General features: G+C 29.6%; 3 protein-coding genes across 3 annotated transcripts; 1 reads left to right on the forward strand and 2 right to left on the reverse strand.

The window, feature by feature from the left end:
• Positions 1 to 91: 91 nt before the first annotated feature.
• Positions 92 to 1,567, reverse strand: CLUP02_16426 (Sir2 family protein; the record flags this gene model as incomplete). The annotated part of the gene is made up of 4 exons (XM_049295348.1): positions 92 to 696; positions 760 to 1,028; positions 1,166 to 1,251; positions 1,394 to 1,567. The coding sequence occupies 4 exons, from the start codon at positions 1,565 to 1,567 to the stop codon at positions 92 to 94; spliced, it is 1,134 nt and encodes a 377-aa protein (XP_049152495.1).
• A 368-nt stretch (positions 1,568 to 1,935) lies between these two features.
• CLUP02_16427 (zinc-binding dehydrogenase) lies at positions 1,936 to 3,012 on the reverse strand (the record flags this gene model as incomplete). Its single annotated transcript, XM_049295349.1, has 1 exon — positions 1,936 to 3,012. The coding sequence occupies one exon, from the start codon at positions 3,010 to 3,012 to the stop codon at positions 1,936 to 1,938; it is 1,077 nt and encodes a 358-aa protein (XP_049152496.1).
• A 2,910-nt stretch (positions 3,013 to 5,922) lies between these two features.
• On the forward strand, positions 5,923 to 6,498 carry CLUP02_16428 (uncharacterized protein; the record flags this gene model as incomplete). Its single annotated transcript, XM_049295350.1, has 1 exon — positions 5,923 to 6,498. The coding sequence occupies one exon, from the start codon at positions 5,923 to 5,925 to the stop codon at positions 6,496 to 6,498; it is 576 nt and encodes a 191-aa protein (XP_049152497.1).
• Positions 6,499 to 26,328: the final 19,830 nt, after the last annotated feature.

Below are 26,328 nucleotides of genomic sequence, written 5' to 3' on the forward strand. Positions count from 1 at the left end.
AACAGAACTATTACCCCTGGCGACGTTTCGTCATTGATCCATCCTCTGCAACCAGTTCAAGAAATAAGCGAAAACCGCATTCATGTCTCTTCTACTCAGTCTTCCAATCCTCCGTATACGTCCGCCCATCCGCTCTCATCTTTCCAATAACAGGCTCCAATAACAACGGCAATACCTCCGCCGCGTCCCTCCCGAACGCAAAGTCCCCCTTCTTCACCTTGCCCATCTGGCCCTCATCCTCGGCCTCGGGGTTGACGGTACACACCCGCGCCCCGGCCGCGTGCGCCTTGAGAATGTACCCCGCGGCCGGCCACACCTGCGCCGACGTGCCGACGACGATCATGAGGTCGACTTTCCCTTGCTCGATCCAGGTGTCGACGCCGTCGAGCATGGCCTCGTCAAGCGCCTCGCCGAACCAGACGACGCCGGGCCTCAGCAGGCCCGTTTTGCAGGATGGGCAGTGGGGCAGGTCTGCTTCGTCGATGGCGGGGAGCTTTTTGGTCGGGTCGAGCAGTGGCAGAGTCTTGGTTGGGTCTGCGAGGTCTTCAGAGGCCGGGGCAAGGGCTGGGCAGAGGGGGTCTTGGGTGTTGTTGTGGTCGATGTAAGTGCATTGCGGGTTGGCGCATTTGATGTCAAATAGGCTTCCGTGGAGGAGGCGGAGTTGGTCCTCCTTATGCCCTGCCCTTGGCGAGAGACCTGAGAATAACGCTTAGCTGTCTTTTAATTCTTTGCAGGGGAACATGTCGGAGTCGTTCTCACCGTCAACGTTCTGCGTCAGGCACAAGAAATCCGGATTCTTTTCCGCCAGCGCGGCGAGGGCATAGTGCGCCTTGTTCGGCTTCGCTGATAGAGCCATGTGTCGCCGGTACGCGTAGAACAGCCACACCAGGCCCGGGCCCCGGCGGAAGGCTTTCATAGTCGCTAGGTCCGTGGCGTCGTGGTTTCGCCAGAGTCCTCCGGCGCCGCGGAAGGTCGGCAGGCCGGACGAGGCAGAGAGGCCGGCGCCGCAGAGGGCGAGGATACGCTTGCTTGAGGCCAGTGCCTCGTGGAATGCGGCGACGTCGTTATGGGGGGCCATGGCTTTTAAGGAGATTGGACGGCAAAGGGCTTTATTGGGGAGTGATTAGTGGGGTGTATTTGAATGCTTTGAACGGATGCTACGAACTAGGTGATTTTAGGCTTGAGGATGTAGATAGCCTCCTGAGAGTCAAGCTGATATGACCGAGTCCCGTGAGAGGTTTTCTCGTCATGCTGTCTGGGGGCACAGCTTATATCGCGGTGCGTTTAGGCAACCTACCTACTTATCCGTAAGGGCGTTCGCCATTAGGCACCGAGGCTAAGCAAGAGGATAAGCAAGAGCAGCAGGGACATATAATCATCCAATCATTGAAACCAGCAGTCTGGGGACTGTAAATCCAAAGGCCTTTCTGTTGGGAAAAGTCCGTCTGACTTGATCGGAGAGATGTAAGTGCTCCGAATTGAATTGAGATGGTCGTTGTTTGGGGACTATGTCACTTCTCCACATGCCAGGATGTAAGGTGACTCCTTCACCGAGGCGGAGTGACATCATCCGGAGCCACACCGAAGCTCACAGACCGGGGAATCTCGATTACTTTCAGAAATATCTACAAAGCGCTACTCTCAACGGAGCTAATCGCGGGACTCTTTTCAATTTGGGACTTTCCAGTGAACGCTACCTTTAGAGGCAGACTCATTTTGTAAGTAAAAAAAATCACGGATAAGAGTAAACCAGATCATAAGAAATTCGAAGCTTCTAGCTTCTGAGTTGAGATTTTGTCTATCTCTCTATGTCTATAATGTAACCAATCGCTATGCCCTTTCTATGCACCCAAGTCATGTCATCAACCTCATCTTATATACAGCATCCCCAGAAAACGGTTCGATCATGTTTCGAAACACACAATCTCCTCCCGCTTAGTTCTCGAGGACGTAGCGGTAGCGGGCCTTGCCCTCCTCCAAGTCGACGATGGCCTGGTTGGCCTCGCTCATGGGGCGGACCTGGATCCAGGGCTTGACGCCCTTCTCGGCGGCGAGCTCCCACATCTCGCGGATCTCGTGGGGGGATCCGATCAGGGAGCCGGTGAACTTGACGCGGCGCATGACCATAGGGACGGGGGAGATTGTGTAGGCGCCGTCGTCGGGGAGACCGACCTGGACGAGGGAACCGTCGAGCTTGACGAGGTTGAGGAAGTCCTGCATGGGGACCTTGGCGGAGGAGACGGTGGAGATGACAATGTCAAAGGAGTTGGCGTAGGTCTTGGCCCAGTCGGGCTCCTCGCTGGTGGCGATGTAGCCGTCGGCGCCCATCTTGAGGACCTCGTCGCGCTTGTCGCCCTTGCGGGAGATACCGACGACCTTGTCAGCGCCCATGGCCTTGGCGAGCATGATGGCCATGTGACCGAGGCCGCCGACGCCGTTGATGGCGACGGTCTTGCCGGGGCCGGCGCCGTGCTGCTTAAGCGGGGAGAAGACGGTCACACCACCGCACAGCATGGGCGCGGCGTAGGCGGACTCGAGGCCGTCGGGGATCTTGACGACGAAGTGGGAGGGGCAGCGGTGGTACTTTGAGTGGCCGCCCATGGCCTTGCCGCCGTTGTAGTGGAAGTGGCCGTAGGTGTGGACGGACTTGGGGCAGTACTGCTCGTTCTTGGTCTCGCAGGGCTCGCAGGGACCCTGGCGGCCGAGGCAGGAGTCGGACTGGGCGCCGACACCGACGCGGTCGCCGACCTTGATGCCGCCGACGGCCTTGGAGCCGACGCGGACGGCGACACCGACGATCTCGTGGCCGACGCAGACGGGGTAAGGGGCGGGGCCCCAGCCGGAGCGCAGGACGTGGATGTCGGAGCCGCAGACACCGGAGTGGGTGATCTGGATGTCGACGTCGTTCTCCTCCCACGGCTTGGGCTCGTACTCCTGCCAGACCATGTTGCCCTCGGAGGACTTCTCGTCGAGGCCAACCCAGCCCTCAAACTTGTAGTCGGTAGCGGCCATTGTGATTTATGTGTGTCGATTTAGAAAATAGGAAGAAGAAGGGGTATCTGGAGAAAGGATGTTTCTTGTTTTGTTATAAAAGAGATGATCTGATGTATAAGAGAACAGGAAGCTTGTGTGTACAGAGTAGAATTATATCGTCGGAAGGGGGGAATGACACGCCTCTTTAAACCTTTAGCTCCCCATCCTGCAAATCAACTTAAGTCCTAAACTCATCGGCGAAAGAGGGGACTAACGCCGCCGGTCGTCCAAGGAACCATGAAGCTGGAAAGCCTGGATAACGAATTTTGCGCAAAAAAAAACATACAGCGAGTACTACGTGTTAGAGGGCAGAGGAGAAAAAAACTGCAACGTGGGTGGAGTCAAACAGCGGGAACGAAGTGGGAATAGATTGGAAACTAGATGGGCCTAAGTGCGGCTCAGTGCCGCGGTTCGAGATCGATGGAGCAAGGACCAAGGGGAATGAGAAGAAGGCCCCCCGTTGACTGAGACTCCGTTGATGCAGGAAAGGCCAGAGACGCAGAGATGCAGAGACGCCGTTTGAACAATTTGGAAGGGGGGTGGAACCGTGGTGGTGCGGAACCTTTCCAGCACGGAACGTCAAAGAAGGTCGATATGCGTCGTCATGATTCGCCGGGCCGATATGGGGCCTTGGGCCGGCCGAGGTGGGTAACTATGGAAAGCTGGCTTAGAAATCATGGAGGTTGTGCTTTTGCCTTCTATCTGCGCGGGTACACATTACACTATCAAGAATCACCGGGGGACCCTGGCCATGGATGCTTGGATTGGACGGTATTGAATGACGGCAACAGAGCCAACGGCTTCTCACATTATCTGCATCTCCGTCTAGATCCTGTATCTCTCTCTTTAGATGGCGGTTGAGCTTTACCCGGCACGTCCTTAATCCTTACAGCTCGAGATGTTGCTGTTGAAGAAGGGTTGGGGTTCGGGCTCTTTCTGCCCGCTGTTCGAAACTTCAACATGTCGACACACGAAGAGCTGGAGACGTGCAAATGCGGCGGCTAGATGGGGAGCTACCTGTTCAAAGAACGAATGGATAACGAAGTAAGGCATGTGTCCACAATCCAGCAGTGAGCACAGGGATTCTTTTGGCCGCCGTTCCCGAGTAAAGGTTGTGTTTTGATGTCATCGACTCCAGTATTTTCCGGCACTTGGGTGGCTTCACACCGCAACTGAGGGGCGGGACTGAGAAGAGAGCGATAAAAAATTGGAGTCCAGGTCTCTCTGGTGTTTGAGACAACTCTGGAAGGGGATTTGCACAAAAAAGCTTTTCTAGGTTTTCTTCACCATGTTCTCCATTCAAGTCCATCCCGGGTCGATCATCCCCTGTTTCCAAGGCCACTGGGGAAACCAACTTGGCAGCCAACACGATTGAATGAATCGTTCAGCCTCATCTCATTGATCTCATTGATGACTGAGCTCCAGTTTGGGATTTGAAGAGATTTTGTGGCCCCCTTCGAAAGCCTTGCCCTTACGTCAACTGCGGATTCTTCCCGTTGGGCGGCGGTTGACCGGCCTTCGCCGTTCTCGATTTGCTTCTGTCAAAGCTTCTAGAAAACGTACATTTTTATGGAGAAATCACAAAGTCTGCCGTGCAGGGGCCATCGGCACGTCACCGATGACCCGCCCGATGCCGCGGTTCAGTCCAACTTTGTTGCTGTGGCTGTTGTGTGAGGTGAATCGGTCTTCAAGTTTTCTCTTATCTTTGCCCAGGAGGATATTGATCATCCGACGATGAGGTAGCTCGGAATTCTAAATGCCAATCTTTCTACTACCGCCACGCTAGTTGGCTGTCATTGTGAAGATAAGATGGTAGCTGAAAGTCTGACAACTACCGGTGCGAAGACGGAGAGTTTTACCTCACCGACAAGATAGATACCGGTAGAATATGCCCCGTTTCTGGACATGCCGTGAACGTGGCCCGGCAAGGGTCCCTTCCGGACCACGGAATTACAGAGGCAATCGTACTCCATATCCGTACAGCTGGCAAGGCCGCAGGATGGAACTCTGCTTAGTACGCAGCCGGACTTATCTCGTAGACTTCTATTCCCCCCCAAAAAACACCTCAAAACACACATGTGGAAACAATTTGACTCCGATTTCATGCATCCTGCTCAAAGCTGCAACACACCGTGCCTTTGGCCATGTCTTTTCATAGCAGTCCCCCTTTTGGATTTGATTATCTTGTGTTCCGCTCTTGCCGCAGCATGCATGCCCGTCTACCAAGGCGGCCACTGGGATCCTACTGCACCTTTCCTGCCCCTTTGAGTCCCCAACTGTTCATACAATCCCCAGGCCCGATCAAAAGTTTCAGGAATCGGATGGTTGTACAAACGACGATGCAGATGCCCGAAAAGCACCCCTATCTCCGAGCTGCTGTCAGATCCCGCGTCTCCCGTTCGGGGAGATACCGAAGCGAAGCAGGGCAATATACGAGATGCTATATCCCGAGTTTTAGATGCGGGCGCCGTGAGCTTGTGTTCGCTCCCTGGCGATGGGGGGTTTGTTGGTGAGGGTTTGTTCATTCACCGCATATCCACGCCGTGCGGAATGTCGGAACCTGCTCGGAAACACCCCCACGGTTCCCGTCCTCGCCTGGTGAAAACCGATTGCCGTTTGTGCTTCACACTGAGAAGATGGTTTTCATTTTTGGGATAACAGACATGTGCAACTCAGAAGAACACAATCGTGAGGTAAGACACGCGCAAGTATGTGCTTGAAAAATCACGAAAACGACGTAGGACTTCCACCTTGCCATAGTTCGCTGGTGGGTGTTACCTATGTGCATCTCAAACCCGTCAGAAGGGGACCGGCGCCGCGATCGTCGGTGGTGACGTCCGCGCCGGCCATTGCTTGATTTCATAGTAACAGCAGCCATGCGAGATCCGCATGGCAGAGGCCGATCGGCGCGGCAGGTCCGAAATGCCACGCCCGAAGACCAAGAGAAGGGTCCCGCGAGTAAGTTCTTTTTGCCACCGAAACCCGATGAGCCGGCTACAAGCTACATGTTGCCTCCAACGGCAGACCGGTGCTAGCCAAGCCCGATATCGACATCATTGTGCGCCGTACCTGCATATGTCAGAAAAGCCTGCGTGCTGCCATGCCCACGTTTTGAGTTCATGCACACACATACCCCAATTGAAACAGTACGAAACGGTACCGCCTCGGAGACGAACCCGTCCACAACGCCGGCCGACTTTGGAGCTCCGGGAGCAGGAACGGAGTAAGGGGCCGGGCGAAGCGGAGCGAGTGCCTGCCGCCTTCCGAAGGGCAGGAAGCCACCCAAGCCTCCGACCGGAAGGCACCAACGGGGCCATGCACGCTCATTCTTTCCTTCCGTCCCTTCACAAAGCCATCTTCATCAAGCCTGGCAGGCCCGATTTCATGAAAGCCAGCTGCCGATGCCATCTTGGAATGAGTCGAGAACTGTCTCGCTTCCTTACGTCTTGTTCACAACCCTCTTGATAATTTCAGTACCTCGGGAGCAACCGAATCTGGATAAAAGCGCAGGTAAAAAAAACTCAAACCCTTGGCCCAGGCAGGCAAGCATCTGGATACTTTCTTACCGATCCTGGGAAGCGCATTGCCCAGTCACCAAAATTACTAGGTACGAACATGCACCACAAAGGGAAGCTATCCACGATAGCTTCGCTTTTGGTTTTCCCAGGAGGAATAGTCGCACCTTTGGTTTCTATGAGGGTCTCGACTTTCAGCCTTCATCCCCGGGCATCTTCCGCTCCCTCGCCTGTCGGGTCAACCGTCGCCGTATCTCCCCCGGCTCAATATTGAACGAGACCCCGGGCCGCTTTCCGCCTCTTCTCGCCGAGTCAATTAGAAAATTGGTCAATACACGTACCGAGGAACAAGGGCCCTGGGGCAAATCACCGCCTGTCACCTTCAACCCCCTTTCCCCCCTCTAGGCCCGGACAAAACGGAACTTTTGTCTTGATTGGGCGGTTCGGACGGCACGGTCCTCCAGGCCTGTGAAGTGGTAGGCTTGCCATACAGGAACGGATACAGCAAAGGTCATCCATCAACCCGGGCCATGCTACGATGATATTGGTATCGAAATCGTGAATAACGACTAGCCTCCTGCTCAGAGAGCCCGACGACTCATAATTGCGCCTCATTGCGATGGTATCTATACACAATAGACACAACAACAAGCGGTGGACGGAAGAAGGAAATATCATAACATGGCCTCCCACAGCGCATCAGGGTACCTTACGGATCTTACAATTCCCGCAGGACTTCAATTGGAAGAAAAGCCGCTGAAACCGGGCGAGCAGCCAAGCAAAAAACATCATTGGCAACATCGAGACAATTGTGCCGCAGGGCGATGCGCAATAACATTAAACACTAGACTCAAGAGACGATCGCCTACCAAGATCCTTGGGCCCAAGCAAGTTTGATTAACAAGACTCGGGCGAGTCTCACGCACCCAAATCCTTCGACGCTGCTGCGCGGTACTTATCCCATTTCCTTTCCTCCTCCTCCCCCCCCCCCCCCCCCCCCTACTTCCTCCTCATCCCATCCCCCCCAAAAGAGTCTATATATAAACTAATAATAACCCCCCCTAGTTAAGGTAAGAGTCCTATATATAATAATAAGTACTTAGATATTAATAAATCCTAGCTAAATTTAACTAATCGGACTTCGGTTTTTTTTTTAAAATACTCGGGCTATAAATATTTTAAAAATAAATTATAGCTAATTAGGGTATTATTACCTAATTAATAGGAAATAATTCTGACTTATACCTTTCTTTTACCCTAACTAAGTTATATCCCTTTTTTTAAACTTCTACCCTTTATTATAACTTTTATTAAAAACTTTTATTATAAAACTTACTATTATACTTAAAATTTATTAATAATTAATTAGAAATATTTTTAAATTAACTTTATAATACTTTTTTACTATTATAATAATAATAACTTTAAGTTTTATATTAATAATAAAAGGGGCCGGCCTAAAAATCTCTTTATATTTAAAACTAACGGTATAAGTTTTATCCTTATTATTATAATTAAATACGTAATTTATTTACTTATTTTTATAATAATAAAATTAAGTAATCCTATTATTAAGAGAACTTTATTATTATTATTTAGAGGTTAATAACCTTTACTTTAATAGCTATTATTAATCGTTTTTTAATATATTTAAAAAATACTTTAAAAAGGGTTATCGTATTAACTCTACGATTTTTTATAAGGGATCCCTCTTTATTACTATTAACCTTAAGGTTACTTATAAGTTATTTTTTATTTTATATTAATATTTTTAGCTTTATTAATAATCTTTTATAAAATATTATATTAAAATAATATTACTTATAAAGGGTTAGGATATACCCCTAAATACTCCCTAAAAACCTAAAACTATTATAAATAATAAAGTATTATTTACTATCTTTTTTAAAAAGAACGGTATTATAAATAAAAATATTTCTAAAATATTTCTAATTTATAAAACTAATTATTTTTAATAAAACGTCGCCCGGATAAAAATAAACGTTAAGCTTAGCCCTGAGGAAAGTTATAAAGTTTATAAATTATAAAACGCTATTAATTATAATAAGTATAATTTATTTCTTAATTAACGCTCCTCTTAACTAAATTTTATAACCTACCCTCCTCTTAATATATATAAGCTAACTTACTTAGTATTTTATAAGTATTATTACCCTAAGCTTATATTAAACGAGGATATTTTTAATAAATTACTTTATTAATATTTATATATTATTATATTTAATATTAATTATTTTTAAAAATCTCTAAAACCCCTAAGTAAATAGGTTAGAATAATAAAATAGTTAAGAGTAAACTAATTTAGCCTACTTCTATTAATAATTTTAATAATAATAAGATAGATTCTTAAATAAACCCCGCTACTTCTACTTAAACTTTTATAAAGAATATAAATAAATAAAAAGTATAATTAAAAGTTAAGGAATAATAAGGAATAATTAGTCTAGGGAAGTTTATAAGTAAACAGTTTATTAAAATAGAAGTATTTTACTTACCTTTTTAAAATAGTATTATATAAATTAAGAATGCCGTAGGATTATAAATAAATATTCGTAATAAATATATAAATATAAGTTAAGGCTATAAATACTAAGTAAATAATATATTAATTATAAATATTTCCTAAATATTTCTTAAAGATTTCCTAAAGTTTTCTTAAGAATTTCTTAAAAATTTCTTAAAGGTTTCTTAGAAATTTCTTAAAAATTTCCTAAATATTTCCTAAATATTTCCTTATTATATTTTAAAGATTTTCTTAATATACCTTAAATACTTTTAAAATATTTCTATCTTTCTAATTTTTATTTATTTTTTATTTTTACTTTTACTAGCTACTCGGGTAATTCTTAATATCGTTTATACGGTATTAATATATAATATTAGTAAATACTTATACTATCTTGCTAAACTATTTTTTTTAGATTTTTTAACTTTTTAACTTTCCCTCTTATAAAGTTTATAACTACGGATTATTAATAATAATAATAAGCATTACTATTTTATAAGCCTATTACGTACCTAACTAAATTAACTATCCTTCTAAGTAATAGTAGCTTATAACGGTAGTATTAGAGATACCCTCGTTATTATTATTAAGAATAATACTAACCTCTATAAGTACGATATTTACCCTAGTATTTTTAACTTTACTTATATATATATATATTCGTTACCTCATTTCTTTTATTAAAGTTAAAGACGCTTCCCTTACCGTCCGTTACTATCGTACTATTACTATTACTATCTAACTATTTACTTACTCTTAAGCATACTTTATTAAAATACTAAAACGCTATTAATAACTCGTCGACCCTTAGGGCTTCTTTAATAATTAGAAGTTCGATTTTATAAGTATTATACTAGACGACCCCGAGCTATAGAGAGACCGCTTTAATAAATATTATATTTATAATATTAACTTATAAAAAACGAATAGATATATTATAATAAACGTCGCCCTTATTAATACCTTTTTAATATAATAGAGTATAAATAAGCCTAGACTTAATAATATAATTAAGAACTTAAAAAGAGTATAAGCGAGCGTATTAAATAAAAATAGTAATAGGGAGAGGTTATTATTAAATAAAATAAAAGGAGAAAGTAAGGGGTAGTATTCGGCTATTAAAAGGGTAATTAATATATTATAATAAGATCGTTAGTATTTACGGCCGGCTATTATTAGTTATAAAGTTTATTACGTAATAAAAACTCGATATTAACCCTAATAGACTAGCTTGCTTATAAAGGCGAAGATGGCCCCTAATAAGGCGGACCGGACCCTAAAAGGTTCTAATTTTTATAATATTTATAAATATAAATTAATTAATAAATAATAAAATAATAAATTATTAACTTATTTTAATAAATTATAAGCTTATTATATAATTATATATTTAATATAATTTACTATTTATAATTATAATATTAATATTATATATATATATATATATATATAGCCTTATATATATTATTATTATTATTATTATTATTATTATTATTATTATTATTATTATTATTATTATTATTATTATTATTATTATTATTATTATTATTATTATTATTATTATTATTATTATTATTATTATTATTATTATTATTATTATTATTATTATTATTATTATTATTATTATTATTATTATTATTATTATTATTATTATTATTATTATTATTATTATTATTATTATTATTATTATTATTATTATTATTATATAATATAATATAATAATAATAATAATAATAATAATAATAATAATAATAGGAATTAATAAGGACGCATAACAAATTAATATAAACATATAGCTCTTAGGGACGCATAATATTCTCTATTTCTGATTAGTTTAAAAATTTATTATTAATATACTTAGATTTTATTACTTTTTTTTAAAATATATATTCCTTTTTATAATCTTTTTTATACGATTATATTTTAAGGGAGCTTTATTATAAAGTTATTATTAACTCGACGCGTTTTATATCCTCTTTTCCTTAAAGCTATACTAGTTTATATATTATAAAATAGCTCTTTTAATAGTTTACGTACCGAGCCTATATTATTAAACTTAATTTAATAGCTTAGATAATTAAAGCTATTTTATAAAATACTAACGCTCCGATAATAATAATATACTATTATTTTTTATTTTAAATAAAAGCTATACTAATATTAACTAGTTTTAGAAAATTAGTAATCCCTATATATATAATAACTTAATAAATAATATTTTACTTAAGCTATTACGAAAAACGTAACTACTATTTTACTATCTATATTAATATATTAAAATAGAACTAACCCTTTATCTTAATTAAAAATTCTTTAATAAAACTAATACTCTCTAGCCTTTTATTATTCTCTAATTCTTATTAATACGTAGTCCTCCCTTTTTTAATAAAAAGTTTAAATAGCTTATATTTTACTTTATATACTATTTTTTAAAAGGGATATAGATTACTTAGTATACTACCCTCCCCTAAATATTATTAAAGCTTAGTCCCTCTCCTTTTTTTAATAAATCTTAATAACCTACTTAGTTTATTATAAAATAGTTTATAATATTCTTTAGCTTATTATATAAGTTATTAAGATTAATAAAAAGTTAATAATTAGCCTTATTTAATAATATAAGTAAAGCTATTTATAATAAAAAACGTAGGGTTTTTAAATAAACCTATTACCCTATTTATTTTTATAATAAAACCCTCTTTTAAGTCTATTATTTTTCTAAACTATAGCTTTTTATTATATTTAAAATAATAAATCCTCCTCCCTTTTTTTAAATAAAACCCTAAACTTACTAATTCTTAGTAGCCTAGAGTTAATAATAAATACTCTTTTTAATTAAGTTAATATTTTTACTAAGGCTAATAGCTTTAGTATTATAAAATATTATAAGTATAAGTAAAATAAAAAGAATATTTAGTATATATTTTAATACGACCGATATAAATATCCTAAGCTTAGTTATAGTATAAGTTTAAAATAATAAAGATCCTAAAAATATAATTATAAATAAAAGTTAATTACTAAGGCTAAGGTTAAGGGATAGTAATTATTATAATAATATAAAAATCCCTAATATAGCTAATATAACTATAAGCCTAGCTTTAAAATATTTATATACTTTTTTTATTATAAGCTTACTTAGTTAGTTAAGGATATTATTAAAATTATAAATTAACGGGTTAGGATTTGGGTATATAACGTACATACTATTATTTAAGAGTAGTTCTTAAAGTCCTTATTTATTTAGCGAGATATTTATAACGCTAGGGCTTATATAAACTAAAAGAAACTAATTAAATACTCGCTAATTATAGCGTTAATTAAGCTATTTAATAAGTAAGATATCCTATACGTAGTAAAATAGGTAAATAACGAGCTAAACTACTTTATTAGCTTTATTTAGACCTTTTTTTATTATTTTTAAATATAAAAGCGATTTTTTAAAATAATTAGCTTTAATAATACTGATAATACTAATCGTTTTAAGCTCCCTCTTTTTTAAGTTATTAAGTAGACCTATTTTAGATCTATTTATAATGCCGCGTTTAGCCTTATTAATAATAAGAAATTAGAGGGTTTTTAGTTTTTTTTAATAAGTATTTACTAATTTATAAACTAATACTTAGTCCGTTACCCTATTATTATTATTATAAACTATAATGAATAAATAAAAACTATACTAAATAAGTAGTTCCCGGACGTTTAATAATAACTTTATATTTATTATATTAACTTTAATATTATATTTAGGGCTAAGTAAAAGTAGGTTAAGGACCGTAATTATAATAATAATAATAATAGGTTTAGTAACGAGGGATATTAGTTATTAATATGAGTATTAATAGTTATACTAAATAATAAAAATAAGGCTTATATTAATATACTTATTAATAAGCCTCTTTTTTATATATATTATAGGGTCCTTATAATATAAAAGCTTATTATTTTCGTTAAAACTAAGTATACTTTTAAAAAAGCCTAGACTAAGCTTTATAAAAAGCTTAATAACTAATCCCTAATTTTTTAATACCTCTACGTAATATACTTATTTTTAAAAGTATAATAGGCCCGTTATTTTATTTAAAAATATTAGAACTTTAATACTCGCATTATTTTTAATACTAAGTTAAATAATAATAATATTAAGGGTTATTTTTTAAATAATTTTAGTTATTTATATTAGCTTATTAACGTTATATAAAATATAATTAATAATTAAGAGCTACGCTTTTACTAGGCTTATATAAAAAACGAGGTACTTATAAACTAAGAATATATAAGTACTCGCTTTAAGTACTTAAATAAACTTTAAGTAATACTTTTTTTAAAATATCTTATTTTAATTAAGATATAAGGCCGGCTTATAAAAAAAGTAATACTATTTAATAAGAGGCTATTTTTAAACCCCCTTAGATTTTATAATTTAAATTATACTATTTTAATTAAGCTAAGTATCTTATATTATTATAAAATTTATTTTAAAATATTAGATTTAGTTACTTTTAATAAATAAAAAATATACCCTTAATAGCGTTTTTAAAAAACATCTTCTTTAGATTTATATTATTAAATCTTTAACTTTAAGATTACTATATCCCTCTATAATAAGCTAAAGAATATAATATAGCTTATTTTATTATAACTAGTTTTATTTAAAAAAGGCCGGTTAGCTAATTAAGCCCGTACTATTTATAATAACTAAAGTATTAATAATAAAAAGCGAGGCTACTTATTTAAAAATAGAAATAAATTAATACTAACTAAGTTTATAAAAAAAATAAGTTAGCTAAGTTAAAACTAAATATTAAGCTTATTTTAGTAATAAATAAGGAGCTAATTTAGCGTTCTTAGTAAGGGGAGGATAATAAGGAATTATATAAATAAACGGCTAATATAGCTTAGTATTTAAAAAAAACGGAGCTAATAAAAAGTAGTTTATAATAATAATAAATTATTATAACTATATTAAAAGAGGTAGTTAAGTAGACGTTATTATAATTTACTCTTTATATATTTTAAGTATATAGTACAAAAAAGCTTTATTTATTTAAGATTTATAAAAGCTTAGATTACTAGCTTATTTAAGATTTATAAATCTTAAATAAGTAATATAGCGGTTTTAAACGAGTATAGGGGTTATAATAATATTCTTATTTTTAAAAATCTTAAACTAGAGCTTAAATTAAAAAGAATAATAAGAATAACTATATTAATATAGTTACCCTTATTATTTTTATAGGGAGGTATTATTTTTTTAAATTAATTAAAAATAGAGAATATTATACGTCCTTAAGAGCTATGCGTCCCTATTAATTCCTATAATAATAATAATAATAATAATAATAATAATAATAATAATAATAATAATAATAATAATAATAATAATAATAATAATAATAATAATAATAATAATAATAATAATAATATAAATATTATAATTAATAATTATTTAGCTAGTTTCTTTTAATTTATATAAGCCTTAGCGTTATAAATATTTTACTAAGTAAAAAAGGATTTTAAAACTATTTTTAAATAATAATACGTATATTACGAGCTTAAATCCTAACTTATTAGCTTATAGTTTTAATAATATCCTTAACTACTTTGATAAGTTTATAATATAAAAAGTATATAAAGGCTTTAAAACTAGGGCTATAATTATATTAATTATACTTAGGGTTTAAATAATAACGTAATAGCTACTTATTCTCTTTTTAAATATCGGTAATAACTTATTATTTATAACCATATTTTTAAAACTTATATTATTAAATACCAATACTTTATATAAACCTAAGCTTATTAAACTAATTATATTAAAAAGTATATTAAATAATTCGGCCTTAAGCTTTATATTTATTTTACTTTATAATATTAAATTTATTAACTCTTATAAAGTTATTAACTTAGTTAAAAAGGGTATTATAAATTTATTTTAAATTATTAAGAATTAGTAAGTTTAGGATTTAAGTTATAAAAAAAGAAGAAGATTAATTATTTAAAATATAATAAGAGGTTATAAATTAAAAAAACGCTTTGTTTTAAATAAAAAATGACTATAAGAGTAAATAAGGTAATAAGTTAACTTAAAGATATTATTTATTAAGTTATTATATATATAGGGATCGTTAATTTTATAAAACTAGTCAATATTAATATAGCTTTTATTTAAAATAAAAAATAATAATTCTAGCACGTATAGCTTTGACGAGGTAATGCGGGATATTTTTATAAAGAATATAGAAAGTGAATATTTATATAGAAGCAAGAATATATGAATATAGGGGAAATAAGCGTATATAAAAGAGGTTTTTATAGTAAAGAGAGTAATATAGTTGAATTACTATATAAGAAGTTGCTTGCTTAACGAAAGGTCTAAGTAGGTAAATATACGCCTATATATAGGTATAAAAACCTCCTACTAGAATATTCCATTGCTTATTAATTATAATATAATTAATAAGCGCATACGTAAGTGAATGCGTAATCGTAGTACGTAATTCCGTCTCGAGTGAATTCTAGATTATTCAGTTACCTTCCAGTACTTTCCATTGCCCACGTAAGCTTATGTAAGCAGTATTGCTTACATAATCAATACCTATAATAATCTATAGAAATCGTAGACTAATATGGTATATAGTTTGCTTACGTAATATTGATAATAAGGCGAATAATAAGGTAAACAAACTTACCTTCGTAACAATAATATGTTATTATTATTAGAGCGTTAGTGTTTTATAAAATAGTTTTAATTATTTAAGTTATTAAATCAAGCTCGGTAATATAAGCTCGGTACGTAAGCTATTAAAAGAGCTATTTTGTAATATATAAACTAATATAGTTTTAAAAAAAGAAGATATAAAACGTATTAAATTAATAATAGCTTCGTAATAAAGCTTTTTTAAAATATAATTATATAAAAAGAATTATAAAAAGAGATAAGTATTTTAAAAAGAGAATTAATAAGGATATATAACGAATTAATACGGATATATAGCTCTTAAAGACGTATAATATTCTCTATTTTTAATTAGTTTAAAAATTTATTATTAATATACTTAGATTTTATTACTATTTTTAAAGTACTTATCTCTTTTTATAATCTTTTTTATATAATTATATTTTAAAAAAGCTTTATTACGAAGCTATTATCGACTTAATACGTCTTATATCCTCTTTTTTTTAAAGCTATATTAGTTTATATATTATAAAATAGCTCTTTTAATAGCTTACGTACCGAGTTTATATTACTAAGCTTAATTTAATAGCTTAAATAATTAAAATTATTTTATAAAATATTAATATTTTAATAATAATAATATACTATCGTCTCTTATTTTAAATAAAAACTATATTAATATTAATTAGTTTTATAAAATTAGCAATCCCTATATATATAGTCACTTAATAAATAATATTTTATTAAAACTATTATAAAGAACGTAACTATTATTTTACTATTTATATTAATATATTAAAATAAAACTAACTTTTTATTTTAATTAGAAATTCCTTAATAAAACTAATATTTTTAACTTTTTATTATTTTTTTAATTTTTATTAGTATATAGTCCTTCCTTTTTTAATAAAAAGTTTAAATAGTTTATATTCTATTTTATATATTATTTTTTAAAAAGGATATAAATTACTTAGTATACTACTCTTTTTTAAATATTACTAAAGCCTAGTCCCTCTCCTTTTTTTAATAAATCTTAATAACTTACTTAGTTTATTATAAAGGGAATTAATATATAAGTATTATAAATTAATATATAGGTATTGCTCTTATACGGGCGTTACTATTTTACTTTTCAATTAGTTTAAAAAATTATTATTAATATAGTTAAATTTTACTAAATACTTATAAAGTATCCTAAGCCTTTGTTCTTTTACTTTTTTTATATTTAAATTATATTATTAAGCCTCGAAATTTAACTTATAATATTTATTTATAATAGCTTTTATAATTAGAATTAAAGACGTTCCCTAAGGCTAATTTTAAAATAATACCCCTATTAAAAAACTTCTCTTTTTATAAGAGCGATTATTAACTAATTACGGCCTCTTATTATTATTTAGTTAATTATTATTATTTCCTTTTTTAAAAAATAGCCGCCCTAATATTAACTAATTTTATAAAATTAGTAATTTTAAAAAGTAGTACGACTTTATTACTAAGCTCTTAGCTAGTATATTATAAAATATATAACTTTTTATAAACGATTATTTTAATATAGAGCTTATATTATATTTTACTTATTATTTTCTTAAAAGAATGATAAAAGCGTAGCGAACTACCCTCTTATAACCTTTTTTAAAATATAACCCCTCTCTCTTTAATAAATAATCTTAATAACTTTTTTATTTTATAATAAAATAGTTTAATAATATTCTTTAGCTTATTAAATAAATTATTAAAATTAATTAATAATTAATAATAACACTATTTTAATAATAAGAATATATCCGTTAATAATAATAAATATAGGGTCCCTAAGTTAACTTACTACCCTATTTACCCCTATAGCTATTTTTTATTTAAAATAAAGCGTTTTTTTAAACTATAGCTTTTTATTATATTCTAAATAACTAATCCTCTTTTCTTTTTATAACTTAAATCCTAAACTTACTAATTCTTAATAATTTAAAATAAATTTATAATACCCTTTTTAACTAAGTTAATAACTTTATAAGAGTTAATAAATTTAATATTATAAAGTAAAATAAATATAAAGCTTAAGGCCGAATTATTTAATATACTTTTTAATATAATTAGTTTAATAAGCTTAGGTTTATATAAAGTATTGGTATTTAATAATATAAGTTTTAAAAATATGGTTATAAATAATAAGTTATTACCGATATTTAAAAAGAGAATAAGTAGCTATTACGTTATTATTTAAACCCCTAGTATAATTAGTATAATTATAGCCCTAGTTTTAAAGCCTCTACGTACCCTTTATATTATAAGCTTACTAAAATAGTTAAAAATATTATTAAAATTATAAGTTAATAAATTAAAATTCGGGCTCGTAATATACGTATTATTATCTAAAAGTAGTTTTTAGAGTCCTTATTTACTTAGTAAAATATTGATAATACTAAGGCTCGTATAAACTAAAAGAAATTAGTTAAATACTCGCTAACTATAGCGTTAATTAAGCTATTTAATAAGTAAAATATTTATACGTAATAAAATAGGTAAACGACGAGCTAAACCGCTTTATTAGCCTTATTTAAACTATTCTTTACTATTTTTAAATATAAAAGCGATTCCCTAAAGTAATTAGCTTCGATAATATTTATAATATTAATCGCTTTAAGCTCTCTCTTTTTTAAGTTACTAAGTAAATCTATTTTAAATCTATTTATAACGCCGCATTTAGCCTTATTAATAATAAGAAACTAAAGGGTTTTTAGTTTTTCTTAATAAGTATTTACTAATTTATAAACTAATACTTAATTCGTTACCTTATTATTATTATTATTATAAACTACGATAAATAAGTAAAGGCTATACTAAACGAGTAGTTCTTAAACGCTTAGTAATAACTTTATATTTATTATATTAATTTTAATATTATACTTAGGGCTAAGTAAAAATAGGTTAAGGACTATAGTTATAATAATAATAATAATAAGTTTAATAACGAGGGATATTAATTATTAATATAAGTAATAATTATATTAAATAATAAAAATAAGGCTTATATTAATATATTTATTAATAAGCCCCCCCCTTATATATATTATAAAGTCCTTATAATATAAAAGCTTATTATTTTTACTAAGACTAAGTATATTTTTAAAAAAACCTAAACTAAGCTCTATAAAAAGTTTAATAACTAATACCTAATCTTTTAGTACTTTTACGTAATATACTTATTTTTAAAAACATAATAAGCCTATTATTTTATTTAAAAATACTAAAACTTTAGTACTCGTATTACTTTTAATACTAAGTTAAGTAATAATAATATTAAGGGTTATTTTTTAAATAGTTTTAGTTACTTATATTAGTTTATCAATATTATATAGGATATAATTAGTAATTAAGAGCTATATTTTTATTAAGTTTATATAAAGGACGAGGTATTTATAAGCTAGGAGTATATAAATACTCGCTTTAAGTACCTAAATAAACTTTAAATAATACTTTTTTTAAAATATTTTATTTTAATTAGAACGTAAGGCCGGTTTATAAAAAAAGTAATATTATTTAATAAGAGGCTATTTTTAAAACCCCTCGGATTTTATAATTTAAACTATACTATTTTAATTAAGCTAAGTATTTTATATTATTATAAAATCTATTTTAAAATATTAGATTTAGTTACTTTTTAATAAATAAGAAATATACCCTTAGTAACGTTTTTAAAAAATATCTTTTTTAGATTTATATTACTACATCCTTAACCTTAAGATTATTATATCCCTTTATAATAAGCTAAAGAATATAATATAGCCTATTTTATTATAACTAACCTTATTTAAAAAAAGCTAGTTAACTAATTAAGCCCGTATTATTTATAATAACTAAGGCGTTAATAATAAAAAGCGAGGCTATTTATTTAAGAATAAGAATAAGTCGACGCTAATTAAGCTTATAAAAAAAATAAGTTAGCTAAGTTAAAACTAAATTTTAAACTTATTTTAATAATAAATAAAGAGCTAGTTTAGTATTCTTAATAAGGGGAGGATAATAGGGAATTATATAAATAAACGGCCGATATAACTTAGTATTTAAAAAAAATAAAGCTAATAAAAAGTAGTTTATAATAATAATAAATTATTATAACTATATTTAAAAAGGTAGTTAAGTAGACGTTATTATAATTTACTCTTTATATATTTTAAATATATAATAAAAAAAAGCCTTACTTATTTAAGATTTATAAAAGCTTAGATTACTAATTTATTTAAAATTTATAAATCTTAAATAAGTAATATAGTAGTTCTAAATAAGTATATAGGTTATAATAATGTTCTTATTTTTAAAAATCTTAAATTAGAACTTAAGTTAGAGAGGATAATAAGAATAGTTATATTAATATAGTTATTTTTACTATTTTTATAAAAAGGTACTATTTTTTTAAACTAATTAAAAAATAAAATAATAATGCTTATATAAGAGCGACGCCCGTATATTAATTTATAACGCCCGTATATTAATTTCCTATATAAAATACTAATATTTAATAATATAAGTTTCATAAATATAATTATAAATAATAAGTTATTATTAAGGCTTAAGAAGAGGATAAGTAATTATTACGTTATTATTTAGACCTTTAATATAATTAATATTATTATAGCCTTAGTTTTAAAGCCTTTACGTACCATTTATATTATAAATTTATTAAAATAGTTAAGGATACTATTAAAACTATAAGTTAACGAGTTAGGATTTGGGCTTATAATATACCTATTATTATTTAAAAATAGTTCTTAAAATCCTTATTTATTTAATAAGATATTTATAATATTAAAGCTTATATAAACTAAAAGAAACTAGTTAAATACTTACTAATTATAACATTAATTAAGCTATTTAATAAGCGAGATATTCTATACGTAATAAAATAAATAAACGACGAGCTAAACTACTTTATTAGCCTTATTTAAACCTTTTTTTACTATTTTTAAATATAAAAGCGATTCTTTAAAGTAATTAGCTTCGATAATATTTATAATACTAATTATTTTAAGCTCCCTCTTTTTTAAGTTATTAAATAGACTTATTTTAAATCTATTTATAATACTACGTTCGGCCTTATTAATAACGAGAGATTAAAAAGTTTTTAGTTTCTTTTAATAAGTATTTACTAACTTATAAATTAATATTTCCCTTTGGGGTCTAGTCCGCCTTATTAGGGGCTATTTTCGCCTTTATAAATAAACTAGTTTATTAGGGTTAATATTAAGTATCTTTATTATATAATAGATTTTATAATTAATAATAACCGGCCGTAGCCGTTACTAAATACTAACGATCTTATTATAATATATTAATTACCCTCTAAATAGCTAAAAACTACCCCCTATTTTCCGCCTTATTTAATAACTCTAAAATATCCCTTTTAGTCTTTCCTAACTTACTCCTACGCTACGTTTTTAAAATATTAATAATATTCTAAAGTTAGTTAGGTATTTTAAGGCTATTATATTATATAAGCTAAGTACTTATTAAAGTAATAGCTATATTAATATATATCTTTCCGATTTTAAGTTAATAATATTTAATCCGTATTTTTTAAAACGGCCGTACTATAGTTTAGGGTCCTCTAATATAATACTTATAAGATCGAACTTTTAATTATTAAAAAAGCCCTAGGGATCGATAATAACTACGCGTTTCGGTATTTCGATAATATATATTTAAAATAAACGATTTAATAATAATAGTAATAGTAATAGTAATAGGGTAATAGTAATAGAATAATAGTAATAGGGTAATAATAATAGGGTAATAATAATAAATAGCGATAGAAGTAGCGTTTTTTAACTTTAATAAAAAAACGAGGTAACGAATATATATATATATATATATATAAGTCGAAGTTAAAAGCGTATATTAATAAGGTTAGTATTATTCTTAATAACGGTAACGAGGGTATTTTTAATACTATATTATTATAAGCTACTATTACTTAGAGAGTAGTAAACTTAGCTAAGTAAGCAGCTTATAAAGTAATAGTATCGGGCGCTTAATATCGCTATTAATAATCCGTAGTTATAAACTTTATAAGAGGGAAAGTTAAAAAGTTAGAAAATCTAAAAAGAAAATAGTCTATCGAAATAGTAGGAGTATTTATTAATATTATATATTAATATTATATAATCAATATTAAGAACCGCTCGAGTAACTAATAAAAGTAGAATAAAAAAAATTAATATTTAGTCTATTACCTTATTATTATTATTATAAACTACGATAAGTAAATAAAAGTTATACTAAATAAGTAGTTCCCGGACGTTTAGTAATAACTTTATATTTATTATATTAATTTTAATATTATACTTAGGGCTAAGTAAAAGTAAGTTAAGAACCGTAGTTATAATAATAATAATAATAATAAGTTTAATAACGAGGGATATTAGTTATTAATATAAATAATAGTTATACTAAATAATAAGGATAAGGCTTATATTAATATACTTATTAATAAGCCCCCTTTTTATATATATCGTAAGGTTTTTATAATATAAAAGCTTATTATTTTTATTAAAACTAAGTATATTTTTAAAAAAAGCTTAGACTAAGCTTTATAAAGAGTTTAATAACTAATGCCTAATTTTTTAGTATTTTTATATAATATACTTATTTTTAAGAATATAATAGGCCCGTTATTTTATTTAAAAATATTAAAACTTTAGTACTTATATTACCTCTAGTACTAAGTTAAGTAATAATAATATTAAAAGTTATTTTTTAAATAGTCTTAATTACTTATATTAACTTATTAATATTATATAAAATATAATTAATAATTAAGAACTACGTTTTTATTAAGCTTATATAAAAAATAAAATATTTATAAACCGGGAGTATATAAGTACTCGTTTTAAGTACTTAAGCGAATTTTAAATAATACTTTTTTTAAAGTATTTTATTTTAATTAGGATATAAGGCTAGTTTATAAAAAAAGTAAGACTATTTAATAAGAGGCTATTTTTAAAACCTCTTAGATTTTATAGTTTAGATTATATTATTTTAATTAAACTAAGTATTTTATATTATTATAAAGTCTATTTTAAAATATTAAATTTAACTATTTTTAATAAATAAGAGGTATACCCTTAGTAATATTTTTAAAAAACGTCTTTTTTAAATCTATACTACTAGATCCCTAACTTTAAAATTATTATATTTTTTTATAATAAGCTAAAGAATATAATATAACTTATTTTATTATAACTAGTCTTATTTAAAAAAGGCTAGTTAGTTAGTTAAGCTTATATTATTTATAATAGTTAAGGTACTAATAATAAAAAGCGAGGCTATTCATTTAAAAATAAAAATAAGTTAATACTAACTAAGCTTATAAAAGAAATAAGTTAGCTAAGTTAAAACTAAATATTAAGCTTATTTTAGTAATAAATAAGGAGCTAGTTTAATGTTTTTAATAGGGGGAAGATAATAAGGAAGTATATAAATAAACGGCTAATATAGCTTAGTATTTAAAAGAAAATAGAGTTAATAAAAAGTAGTTTATATAGTGTTTTTTTTCTAGCTTTATAAGCGCAAAAGATCGACTTTAACGGGATTACGTTTTTAAAAGAAATTATATAATACGGTATATTTTTTAATTATATAATATATATAATATACCCTAAGTACGCGCTTAACGTAATATAATAATTTTAATATAAAAACCGCTATATAATTCGAAATAAGTAAGTTACCTTACTACTTATTAATAATAAGCTAAGCGGTATACTTATATAGTAGCGCTGGCTAGAAAAGTTAATAATAAAAGTCGGCTATAATAATTAGCTATAATAATTAGCTATAATAATTAGAGGCGGCCTTCTTTAACTATAGAGGTTCTGAACTTTAATAGCGACGTAGAGGTTTCTAAAAAAAGGGCTAAATAAGCTAATATTTATTACTCTTTTACTATACTAGAGCTTATAAAAATTCTTTTTATCCTTATCGCTTTTAATATTACCTAAAGCTACTCTCTATTTAAACTAAATAAATTTACTAAATAAATCTACTAAATAAACTTATTAATATATAAACTACTACCTCGACGAGAACCTATTCTAAAAATGCCCGTTAATAAGTTTACCCCTCTTAAGTTAGGCGCTCTCTTTAGCTAGCTTAACGCTATAACTATCGTAATTAATATAAGTACGCCCGAGGATTAGTAAAGTACTTTTTAATAGTGCGAAGTTCGGCTAAGTAATAATATAAACGCTATGAATAGCTAGGCTAGTACGGACGTTAAAATCTAATATATCGATGTTAATTTAGAAATTATATTTTATAGAGCTAGAAATCCCTTTAATACGGGCTATATTATAAATATAAAAGAATATATAAGGGGCCCCCTAATTTTTAATAAAAAGGAGTATATAATATAAAATCTAGCTATTTACGTAGGCTAGTACTAGGAGGTTTTATATATATTAAAATAAATATAGCTCGCCCTCTAAACGGCTAGAACTTAAAAAACTACGGGGGAAGGTCGGGAGCTATTTTAATTAATAATTAAGTATAGAGCGTAATATACCTAGTTCTTTTTAATACGTAATATATAGTACGGCCCTAGCGGATTACTCTATTAGGGGGAAGAAGTAGTTTATAATAATAAATAATTATTATAATTACGTTAAAAAAAGTAATTAAGCGGACGTTATTATAATTTATTTTTTATATATTTTAAATATATAGTAAAAAAAAGCCTTATTTATTTAAAATTTATAAAAGCTTAAATTACTAACTTATTTAAGATTTATAAAATTTAAATAGGTAATATAGTAATTTTAAACGAATACGTAAGTTATAGTAGTATTCTTATTTTTAAAAATCTTAAACTAGAGTTTAAGTTAGAGAGGATAATAAGAATAGTTATATTAATATAGTTATTTTTATTATTTTTATAAAAGAGTACTATTTTTTTAAACTAATTAAAAAATAAAATAGCGATACTTATATAAAAGCAACGCTCGTATATTAATTTATAACGCCTATATATTAATTCTTATTATAAAATAGTTTAATAATATTCTTTAGCTTATTATATAAGTTATTAAGATTAATAAAAAATTAATAACTAGCCTTATTTAATAATATAAATAAAGCTATTTATAATAAGAAACGTAAGGTTCTTAAATAAACTTACTACCCTATTTACTTTTATAATAAAACTCTTTTTTAAGTTTATTATTTTTTTAAACCGTAGTTTTTTATTATATTTAAAATAATAAATCCTTTTCCTCTTTTTTAAATAAAACCCTAAACTTATTAATTCTTAGTAACTTAGAGTTAATAATAAATACTCTTTTTAATTAAGTTAATACTTTTACTAAGGTTAATAGCTTTAATATTATAAAATATTATAAATATAAGTAAAATAAAAAGAATATTTAGTATATATTTTAATATAATTAATATAAATATCCTAAGCTTAGTTATAATATAAGTTTAAAGTAGGGAATTAATAAGGACGCATAACGAATTAATACGGACGCATAGCTCTTAGGGATATATAATATTTTTTATTTTTTATTAGTTTAAAAAAATAGTATTTCTTTATAAAAGTAATAAAAGTAATTATATTAATATAGCTATTCTTATTATCCTCTCTAATCTAAGCTTTAGTTTAAGATTTTTAAAAATAAAAATATTATTATAACCCCCGTACTTATTTAAAACCGCTATATTACTTATTTAAGATTTATAAATCTTAAATAAGCTAGTAATTTAAGCTTTTATAAATTTTAAATAAGTAAGGCTTTTTTATACTATATACTTAAAATATATAAAAAATAAATTATAATAACGTCTACTTAACTACTTTTTTTAACGTAGTTATAATAATTTATTATTATTATAAACTACTTTTTACTAGCTCTATTTCTTTTAAATACTAGGTTATATTAGCTATTTATTTATATAATTCCCTATTATTCTCTTTTTATTAAGAACGCTAAATTAGCTCCTTATTTATTACTAAAATAAGCTCGATATTTAGCTTTAACTTAGCTAACTTATCTTTTTTATAAACCTAATTAGCGTCGACTTATTCTTATTTTTAAATAAATAGCCTCGCTTTTTATTATTAATACCTTAATTATTATAAATAGTACGGGCTTAACTAATTAACTAGCTTTTTTTAAATAAAACTAATTATAATAAAATAAGCTATATTATATTTTTGAGCTTATTACGAAAGGATATAGTAATCTTAGGGTTAAGGATTTAGTAATATAAATCTAAAAAAAACGTTTTTCAAAAACGCTATTAAGAGTATACTTCTTACTTATTAAAAATAGCTAAATTTAATATTTTAAAATAGATCTTATAATAATATAGGATACTTAGCTTAATTAAAATAGTATAATTTAAATTATAAAATCCGAGGGGGTCTAAGAATAGCTTTTTATTAAATAGTATTACTTTTTTTATAAGCTAGCTTTATATCCTAATTAAAATAAAATATTTTAAAGAAAGTATTATTTAAAGTTTATTTAAGTATTAAAAGCGAGTACTTATATATTCCTAGCTTATAAATACCTCGTCCT

This window comes from Colletotrichum lupini, chromosome 9 (assembly GCF_023278565.1).
Source record: "Colletotrichum lupini chromosome 9, complete sequence".
Taxonomy (NCBI): domain Eukaryota; kingdom Fungi; phylum Ascomycota; class Sordariomycetes; order Glomerellales; family Glomerellaceae; genus Colletotrichum; species Colletotrichum lupini.